Source organism: Chelmon rostratus, chromosome 5 (genome assembly GCF_017976325.1).
Source record: "Chelmon rostratus isolate fCheRos1 chromosome 5, fCheRos1.pri, whole genome shotgun sequence".
Lineage (NCBI taxonomy): Eukaryota > Metazoa > Chordata > Actinopteri > Chaetodontiformes > Chaetodontidae > Chelmon > Chelmon rostratus.
The window spans coordinates 28,093,403-28,103,927 of record NC_055662.1 but is presented as its reverse complement, the minus strand read 5'-3'; the positions used below and the strand labels follow the sequence as shown (position 1 = coordinate 28,103,927).

Sequence of the window (10,525 nt, the reverse complement as noted above, 5' to 3'; positions counted from 1 at the left end):
TTTCCCCCAGCGTTGTGATTGTTGGTTGGGTGGATTATGTTGCTACAGCTCATGTGTTGTATAAATGTAATCCAACGTTGCCGTTTCCATGTGTCGTCCATGAGTGCTCCCACAGCCGTTCCCCCTATACCGTCCGTCTCTGCAACTTGTTTTCCCCCCTCACTGTTCTGCCTCCCGCAACCCCCTCCCTCCCTCCGTCCGTCCCTCCCTCCCTCCTTTGACCAGGGCCAGCGTTGAGGTTTTGTCAAGAGATTGAGACAGACAGGAGAGTGAAGCGTGTGTCATGCAGGGCTGCTGCTGCTGCTGCTGCTGAGGCTCTTCTCCTCAGAGGCTGTGACCTAGATAACCAAGAGGAGCTGGAGCGCTTGCAAGCCTTGGAGCCACTCCAGCTTCAGCAATGTCAGGAAGGGGTTAGTTGTGTAACACAATGTCCTATTTAGTTTGCTCGTCACACACACAAACGGACGCAAACACATATGTACCCTATGGTGTTCCCGGACCATCGCAGTATATTTCTGTACGGCGCTGTTTGCTTATTGCCAAAGAAGGGATGTAAAGAATGGGTTTTGCGCATGTGAGGGAGCAAAAGAAGAGCAAAGGGGCCCTAAATTCATCTGAATTTAAACCTAAGCATTAGGAATGCTTGGTAAAACTTTCCACGCCAGCAGCCAGTGCAGCTATGTCACAGTAAAACCATGTCACAGCGTCTACAGGCGCACTCCTCCTGTTGTGTTCTAGCGTTTTATTCCTGCTTCTTCTATTTTAGCATTCGCTCAGCTGATGTTTGGTGTACGAACACGACCAGGAGGTAAACATATAGCGCCGATTGGGAACAGGTAGTTTATGAGTTATATTCAGAGCTGCGCTGCCCCTACCTGGTCAGGCACAAGCTCTAATATGTTGACAAACATAAATACTGTCGGACTGCTATTACTGGATATAAGAGGCTATGGGGACACAGATGGTAAGACACATTACTGTTTTATTGGTCCACCTTCATGTAGAGCGAGAAGATACACACAACTTCCACAATACAACATCATCATGTTGAGGAGATAAAATATAGATGGAGCCTGCCGTGCTGGAACAACTGTAATAGGCTGCACTGTGAATGAATAAGTAAATGTTTGACCCTGGCAGCTGAGCTGCTTTTGACACGCAGGACCAACACTGCCATCTGGTGGCTTTTATTTTGTATTGCGACGTCCTTCGCAACCATGACCACGGTTCATGCAACTGTGCAGCAGCTGGACCGCAACAGTGAAAAAGTTTGTTCCAACTCAAAGGCGAATTTGCACAGAAATCGCTCTGTGTCTTAAAGTAAACATACACACATCTGTCTGGAAATTTGGCACAGACGTCTCACAATAAGAAATCAATGAAGACCTCAGTGGTTTGTTAGCTTTAGGTTCATTTATGGGCTTTTTAAATTTTTTTTTAGATAGAACAAACACGAGCCAGTAGCTTATCTGGTCAGCGCTGGCTGTGTTGGGGCTTGAAGCAGTCCCAGCCAGGCTTTGGGGTGTATGTGTGCTCAGGAAGAAGAAAGTCTTTCAGTCTGTCTGGTAATGGCAAGGCTCTGACTCTGTCTTCCAGGGGCCAAGGCTGGAGGTGGCTCCTTATGAATGCCCTACAAAGGCATCGCAGAGCAGGGGGGCTCGCTTCATGCTCTACTACGCGGTTGTGCAGGTCTACCAGAGCCTGAGCATAGGGGTGAGGGTCCTGACCGGGCACAGGGAGCTCCAGCCTGAGAGGCAGATGCAGCGCGGGCACGTCTACCCTCGCTAAGTCGAGCAACACCTCAGCTTGCTCCAGGAGCTCAGCGGCGTGACTTTGATCAGAGCACTGCTGCAGGGCTGTTTGGAGCCGCTGGAAAAGGAGGCTGTAACCTGACCAACAGGAGTCGCCGTGAAAGGAGCAAACCAAAGAGGCTCTGCTCTGGATTAAGAGCACAGCCAGAGGGAAGAGCAGGTCAAAGTGCTCCAGGCTCGTCTGCGTCAGGGAGGGCTCGCCATCCTCATTCAGACAGCAGCTGGGGTCCACACCGTGAGCCAGCAGCAGCTGTGTGGTTTTCAAGCAGAAGTTACCGATCTCAGCAGCGTCCTCCACATTGGCCTCCAGAGCTTCCTTCACCAGAAACACCAACGACGACTCGACTGTTTCACCGTCCACAGTAGCAGCATTAACGTCAGCACCTGTGGTGAAGAAAGCATCACTCGAACTCTGTATGTGCACATTAGAGCACATGTGCCTTAGATGTGTTTGAAATAATGACACTATTCAAGCACAGATAATATTTATCAATAACTCTTTTGACATCTGAATAACTGTTTAGGTCATTTATGACACAAAACTAAAAACCTGCTGAGCATTTACTGGTTACAGCTTTTAAAATTAGCTCTTGTAGCAGCTTATAGCTCAAGCAGTAAAAACTCTGGATCCTACATTTCCCATAATGCAACTCGATAGCATCTTTCATTTCACCATCTAGCTGTAAAAGTCTTTCAACTCTACAACCACAGTTTGGACTGTAAAGTAAGTTTTCTGTTATAAATTTCCTGATGTTGCTGCATCAGATTCAGAATAAGCAGATATTTACAATAATCATTGAAGCTGATGAGGTCAAACATTAAATATATTGTCTCTGAGCTGTTTTCAGTCGAGTTTATGTCAGAGAGGATCAGCAAACGATCACATTCTGTTTTACTGATGTCTTACACAGCGTCTTTTTTTTGGACTCAGGGTTGTACTTGGACGATTTCTTCTCTGGTTTTTTTGATGTTGTCAGAAAGATTCATGTGTATGACTCACTGGTTCTTTGTGGCTGTAGTGAGAAGCTGCTTTCCTGCTGCTCTTTAATGTAAAGTAGACGGTTATGCTTGGGATGGATCACAGCCAAGAGACTTATTTTGAAAAAATCAGTCTCTCCACCATTCCTCAAACGGAGGTTGAACAAACTGACTTCTGGCTGTTGGACTGACTCTGGTAATGTCTCTGTTTGTGATAGTAAATTCACTGCATGTGACTTTGATTTGATGCGAATGTCAAAAATTAGGAAAGGAAATGTTCAGGTGTCTGTGTGGCCTTTTTGCGTCAGGGTACATTAAAAACACAAACCATGAAGCAGAGTCTACATGTGGGCTGCCCTGTAGTCAAACTGTACGTGAAACTGGGTATACTAAGGAGATTGATGATACTGTTGTACCGTAAAGACGTCGAGACATCCACATGTCTGAGCATCCTGCCGTTAAAAATCTCAGTGTCTTCATTCCTGGATCACAGGATTCGTTCTGCTCCATTTTCAGTTGCGATAAAAACTGCATGTGCATATTCTAGCCTGACAACCACTGACAGCTTACTTTGATCTGAAAGTGCATACAGGTGGACAGGTATGCATACTAACACAAGTGTGAATGCAGTGGGTTAACCTTGATCCTGCTTGAGAGGGGACAAGTAGGCAGAGTGAAGATGAAGAGTCAGTACCTCTGTGCAGCAGAAGCTGGATGTTCTCTGTGTTGTGCACAGTGAGTCCATCGCTGCTTGCCAAGGCATGGAGCAAAGGTGTTTTTCCTTTGGAGATGAGACAGAAACAATTAGTTTTCCAATGATTGAATGAGCTAAAGAATGAAGATTTCTGAATGAGGCTGACGGTGTAATTTACCATGTTTATCCCTTGCATTGACGTCAGCACCCATATCCAACAGGGTCTGCAGGCAGGGGAGCCTCTCCGACTCCTCGCTGGCCAGATCCAAAGGACTGCTCTCATGGATCTACCGAGTGACATTTATATTATTCACATCAAATACTAAGAAAACAGAGAAAAAAAAGAGAGGACAAAGCTACAGTTGTCTCACCCTGTCTCTCTTTTCAATGTCCGCTCCGTGGCCGACCAGCAGCCTCACCATGCTGGGCCTGTTCCTCAGAACTGCTATATGCAGAGGGTTGTAGTAAGACACTGGGTCTGGAGGGCAGAAACACATAATATCACACAGACTGAGTCTTTACCAAAAAGATGAAATGAGAATCAGACGGATGAAGATTTCTGACAATACATTTTCTTCAAGTGTTACCGGGCAAAGTTCTGCAACCTCATTTTTATTTACAGTGCAGAATCACGAAGCATCATGGTCCCAGTTATCTTTGGAACAGGATAATACAAATAAAATTATGCAAATGAAGACAAAACAACCACATTATAAACCTCAGTGTTAAAGGGGATGGACCTGACGGAGCTCTAGTTGTAGGGTAGGCTCTAATGAAGGGTATAAATGCAGGTTTTCAGTCTTGATGTACAGATTTCAGCTGAAAGAGCTTCATTAACATGTAATGGAAGGCCATTCCAGAGATACAGGAGGCAAATGCTCTGACGCCAACTGACTGTTTGTTAACTGAAGGCCAGGAGACCAGCACTGAGAGAGCCAAGAGAGCGTACCGGTGTATATGGTATAATGAGCTCAGAGAGCTAAGGTGGTGCAAGTCCAGGTGAGGAATTTTAGGTTAAAAGAAGAACCTTCAAATCAGGCCCAGCTTGCACTGGTAGCCAGTGAAGTGAGGTCAGAGTGATGCTACATGCTCTTGTGCAAATTCTAGCTGCAGCATTCTGAACAAGCTGAAAACGTCTATCAATACTTCTAACAATACTACAATAATCAAGTCTGGAAGACGTAAATGCATGGATGATTATGGTTTCAGCATTACACAGTGACAGACCCGGTCAGATTTAGGAATATTACAATATATGCTATATAACAGCCCTCATATGAGATGGAAACAATCACTCCAAAGGTTTTAGTAAAGCTTTCAGAAGTAAAACAGCCATCAAAGCTATATAAAAGTCCATATCTGGCTGGCCTAACAAGTAATACCTCTGTTTTATCATCATCAGAAAAGTTCATACCCATTCATTCTCTTTTTGAATTTCTGACAGACATGCCTCTAAATTTAGGAGCTGGGTAAGTTAACTTGGCTTTACAGGTGCACATAACTGTGTTCCACCAAACTTTACTTCAGAAAATTCAGAGATTTTATTACTGTAACTTTAAACATTGGAGTCTATTTAATAAATATGAATGAAACCATGAAAGCACCGCCTGCCAGATACCAATATGTTTCTCCACGTGGCTTAGAAGAAAGCTGTGGTCCACTGTGAAAGAGGCCTGAGTCACCCCACCGGCATCATAACCCTCTTGAGAATACATGAGGTAATTGAGGAAACATGTATACCAGTTTGACACCAGATCCAAATGCAGAGGACACAAAGAAAAACAGAGTGCCAAAACAAATACAGAAACACTGCAACACACAAGCAATACAGCAGCTGTGAGCTCCAACACGGTACACAAACGCCTCACCAATGTTTTCTGTATTTACAGAGTGTTTCAGATGCAGCATATGACTTAACAAATGGGGAGTGTTTGCTCGTGTTCTCTCAAGCTGTTGCATGTTAGCCTCTCACAGCCCCTGTTGCTGGCGGCAATCCAATATAACAGCAGATAATAAAGCTTTACCTGTACCTGGCTGTGGTTTCCCCGGCAGTCCAGGCACCGGCTGATATTTGCTGCATGTGTCTATACACGACTGAAAAATTCAAGCTGGCATATTCTTAAACATAGCAGTAAAATGGTCCCTGTCAGTGATTTACTATCATATATGTTCTTGAATCGATGCCAAGTCATGCAACGACTGCATAACACCTCAGACTTGGCACATTTTCACCCTCTTAGAATATGCAACCTTGATCAAAATTGTTTGAAACCTTAGGGCTACTACCTGCTGCCTGATGCTTCTTTAAAGATGTTTTCACTGCATAGCATCAGATGCACTACAGATAGGAAGCTCGGTCATGACCACAGCGAAAAAGCAACGTCTAGAGCTGAAATAATTTTATATCTAACTTGGAGAACCAAACCAGAGTTGGTGATTGTTGACACAGGGGAAAGACAAGATGTTATGTTCAGTTTTCTTTTAAAAAAGAACAAAAAGTCTCATCTGGATGCCTCAGTAACAACCGCAGGCCCATATCAAACCTAATTTCTTTTTAGGAAAGATCATTGAAAAGGTTGTTTTTCAGCAACTGAACACATTCCTGGCACAAAAAGACTTTGGATTTCCACCACACCTCAACATTCAGAGTGCACTTCAAGTTTTAAACAATGTTCATCTGAGCAGTGATGCATTGTTTTTGGCCGCAAGCAAGACAGATTAAAAGTCGGTGCCCACCTTGAATCCATGACACTAAAATCTACAAATTAAGCCAGAAAACTGGGTGTAGTTATGGACTCAGACCTGAATTTCAACAGTCACATTTACAAAATCGGCCTACCGCCACCTTAAAAACATCTCAAGAACTAAAGGAGTTCTGTCTAAACAAGATACAGAAAAACTTGTTAATGTGTTTATTTTCAGCAGGCTACAGGTGTTAGTAAAAAAAAAATCAATCAGCTGATCCAGATCGCTGCTGCCAGGGTCCTCGCGAACACCAGGAACGTTCAGCACATTCCACCAATCCTTAAAATCACTGCGCCCAATTCCTCTGTGCCAAAGAATACAATCTAAAATTCTATTACTTCTCAATAAAGCACTTAATGGTCTCCAGCTGAAATACATCACTGATTTACTTGTATGTTACAAAGCATCCAGACTCCTTCTATGCCCCCACCTGTGGAACGAGCTTCCTAAATACCCCTCACCTCATCTCACCCTTGTCACAATGGCCACTGAAAACATGGAGAAGGCCAAACTCCTTCTCTAGAGTCAGTATTTGGTTTGTCTTTTCTGGGCTACTGTAGAAACACGGTGGACTACATGGAAGAGGGTCCCTCACTCTGTAGATATAAAGAGCTCATTCATAACTTCTTTGCACTCTGTAGCTACTTGCTTTTGTTTTTGTTGTGTTGTGGAAAATTTTCTCTGGAAAGCAAGCAGCATGCACAAAGTGTTTAATCTCTATAGAGAGGAGACACAGCCACAGAGCCACACGGCAGTAAGCAGTTCAGAGTTGTGCTCACTGATCAGATGTTTTCACCCCATTCTTATACTCTGACATGCCTTTGGTATTAGCAGAACTTGTTTAACAGATGGCAACAGAAAAACAGTTGTGTGCAATAAAACTTGATGGTATCCTGATCTCAGGAATTTACAGTCAGGTGTAATCTCCTCATGCCATTTACTCTGCACCCAGGGGTTAATTGCGGTGGGGTTACAACAGCTAATCCACCAGGACATTCTCTTGTCATTACAACAGTTAAACAGCCAAGACTACAGATCAACTACATAAAATAGGAAAACAAAACAGAAAAGTATAGAAACGTGTAAAAATTCCACCACAGTTGTTTGCTGTCGTCTTTACTGGAGCAGCTGTGGCTCAGGAGGTAGAGCTGTCGTCCACTAATCAGTAAGCCGGTGGTTCGACCTCTGTTTGACTGCTTACATATTGCCATCAGAGCGTGTGTGAATGCTCATCGTTCCTGACGAGCAGGTGCCACCCTGCGTGGCTGCCTCTGCAGTCAGTGTATGAATGTGTGTGTGAATGGGTGAATGCTGGCTTGTGTTGTAAAGTGCTTTGAGAGGTCGGTAAGACTAGAAAACTGCTACATAAACACAGTCCATTTATTCTCTCTTTCAAATGCAGCTTCTTTAGAATTTATTAGCTTGTTTTCATTTTTCTTTTAGTCCTTTTAATGCAATTTAATGTTTTTTTAATTTCACTGGTAAAGCACTTTGAGTTTTCATGTGTCTGAATGGAGCTATTTAAATAACCCTGCTTTGCCTTGTGCTGCCTAATATTACTGCTGCATTAATAGATTAATAGATGTAGATGCTCATTTGAACTACTTTATATACAGCTGGCTGGTTTAGTCTACAGCAATGCACCATGTTCTGCAAGATGAAGCTGTCCTGTGAGAACCACGTATGTCTAAAAAGCTTCATGAACTCTCATCAACAGCCTGTTTTCAGCTCTGTGATGACGCATTTTCCAGCAAATCCGAGAGTCTTTTTAAAGAGTTTATTAAATCTGTAGCTAATAACTAAAGCAGTAAGACAAATGTAATGGAGTAAAAATAAACAAAAAAATATTTCATTTATGGCATTCACCCAATTTATGTGCACTTGTTCCATTTCAGTTCAGTGTGGGGGTCTTTACTGTGTTTTGTTGTCATTCACCTTTATGCCAGTTTCTCTCCTTCGCTCACACTGTGTTTCCTCCACACACACTGAGCGCAGCAGAGGACGGACAGGTGAAGTGAAGGTACTCTAGGTGACAACCACTTGCTGCGTTACTGATAAATGCAATAAAGGCTTTCCAACAAGAGTCATTTATCCATCTAGAACTTGCAGCAGTGTAGCTGTATTGCTATATTGATGGTTTTCTAAGGCTTTTATCAACCAAAAAAAGCCAAATGTAATTTATTCAACATTTGGACTGCAGCAGATCACTGGGAAATAAACTTAAATATCGGAAGACTTGTAAAATATGACTCATTTACCTTTTTGTTTGTTTAGATACAAATGTTGCATAATACTATAATTAACTGGGTTCAGCAAATACTTAGAGAAACGTTTTTGAATGCCATTGTGGGGACATTTGTAGGTGTTTCTTCTAACTTTCTGGAAAAAGGCATTCAAGAAATGTAGAAGATGAATGCAGCAGCCTCTACCAGGATCCTCTAATTGTGTCCCTGGGGAAAGACATGTTTGCTACCACCAGAGGTCACCACCGCCGAGTGAGGATGAGCCCTGGCAGGTTTCATCACAGCAGTGAGAGGGGCTGCACTTTTTCCACTGCAGTTTGCTAAAAGAACACTTATTCTCTCAAGTGCATATGGACTCGTTGCTCAACTTACATATGCAGTTCAAACTGTTGTGCATGTAGCAGAGACCCACAATCATACATTAAAACTGGAACAAGATGGTAGCTATAGGGCTTGTAAATTGTTAACACAGCAACAATATATTTCACTCTGGAGAAAATAAACGTAGTAAAGGTTTAAAGTTTTATATTTGTAGTCATCTCCAAAGTGTGACTGGCCCTAAAGAATTATTACTGGAAATGACACACCTCCTGTGTACAGAAACAAATTATAGATACAGAGGAAGTGTGAACAAACAAAACCACTGATTCATTTATTCAAAAATTAGGCAAACGTGCTTTTAGTGATTGCACTGCACTAAATTTGCCAGGACAAGTGAGGTTGTGTATAACATCCTGACTAACCCATATTACTAGATTGGTTCCTCTGACTGGCTACTTCTACTTCAGGCATTTTGCAACTTCAGCAAAAGTCTGTACAATGTATTTAAAGCACACACACACATTATTTCTCACCTTCAAAGTTGACATCAGCTCCGTAGCGTAGAAGGACTTCAGCTGCGTAGACCAGTCCCCGCTCTGCCACCTTAATCAGAGCATAGCTGATGCCTTCCACAAACACTTCTGACTGGGACTCTCGCTCCAGAAGCTCCACCAGAGGACTACAGAGAGCAGACTCATCCTCAGGACTTCGGACTCTGGGTGCAAGAGGGGAAAGCAGCAAACTGTATGAGATGACACCAGCCACTATAGCACAAGTACAAGAAACTGCTTCAATAAATGACCATTAGAACTAAGCTACTTTTTCCAGTTCCGATTCAAAAATAATTATCCACTGAATTGTAGCTTTAACAACCTGTCCTCGTGACCACCATCTCTTTCCTCCAGTCCAACAACACACATGACAGCGTCCACCAGCGGCTGATACTCATAAATGATCCTTCGAAACCCATGGAGGAAAGGCATGGCTCCTGCGCTCTTCAACCCACGAATCGTGAGTCAGTAACTGAAAAACAAACCAAAACAACAAACGTTCAAGTCACTGACAGGGGGTGTGTAAGAATAGCAGAGAAAGCAAGTAACTTCAGATCAACTTGCGCAACGTTATCTCTGGAGTTCAGTTGACAAATGTCTTTGGGAAATGGGTGACACTTCATGCTAATTTGCTAACGTAGTCGCTTTACTGAATATTCTATTAAACTACTGAATGTATCTTTCATTCCGACTCAAACTACTAAGTTTGACTTTACTCTCGGCGTTAGCATGTTGACGTTACATTCGGCTAGCTAACTTACGCCAAATGTCTGTACGTTATTCAGAGAAAATTTTATTTTGTTTGCTAGCAGGTAAATGTAAAAGGTCACACGCATCTCTAGCATTGCTGGCTAAATGTATCGTTATTTGCTCAATTATGAATTTGAAATGTTTGAGAAAAATTACTCAAACAAGACAAGTTGGTAGAAACTCACTCAGACACTCACGCTAGCCGTTTCCCTTCAAAACAGGAAGCATCCACCACGCCCACATCAGTCCGACCGTGTTTTCATTCCCCTTTAAAGCACAAGAGTAACGAAGGTTCCCCTTTTGACGTTGTCCTTGAACAATTGCTGTTTTTATTAATTTAAGCTTTATTCATTTATTCGGACAGAAGCAGGATACATATTAAAAATGTAAAAAATTAAAAGAGCAAATTGTGCAGATGATATTTAGAAAAAA

General features: G+C 42.7%; 1 protein-coding gene across 2 annotated transcripts; it reads right to left on the bottom strand.

Moving 5' to 3' along the window:
- Positions 1–975: 975 nt before the first annotated feature.
- On the bottom strand, positions 976–10,320 carry asb6 (ankyrin repeat and SOCS box containing 6). Of its 2 annotated transcripts, none has more exons than XM_041937433.1 (7): positions 10,279–10,320; positions 9,666–9,815; positions 9,326–9,507; positions 3,855–3,961; positions 3,662–3,770; positions 3,484–3,570; positions 976–2,195 (listed from the first exon to the last, which is right to left on the bottom strand). In XM_041937433.1, exons 2-7 carry the CDS (start codon positions 9,773–9,775, stop codon positions 1,474–1,476), a joined length of 1,317 nt encoding a protein of 438 aa, XP_041793367.1. In that variant the 5' UTR covers positions 9,776–9,815; positions 10,279–10,320; the 3' UTR covers positions 976–1,473. The 2 variants fall into 2 exon arrangements, with proteins under 2 accessions (XP_041793367.1, XP_041793368.1); XM_041937434.1 differs by having other exon boundaries at positions 10,291–10,304.
- Between the last annotated feature and the right edge of the window lie 205 nt (positions 10,321–10,525).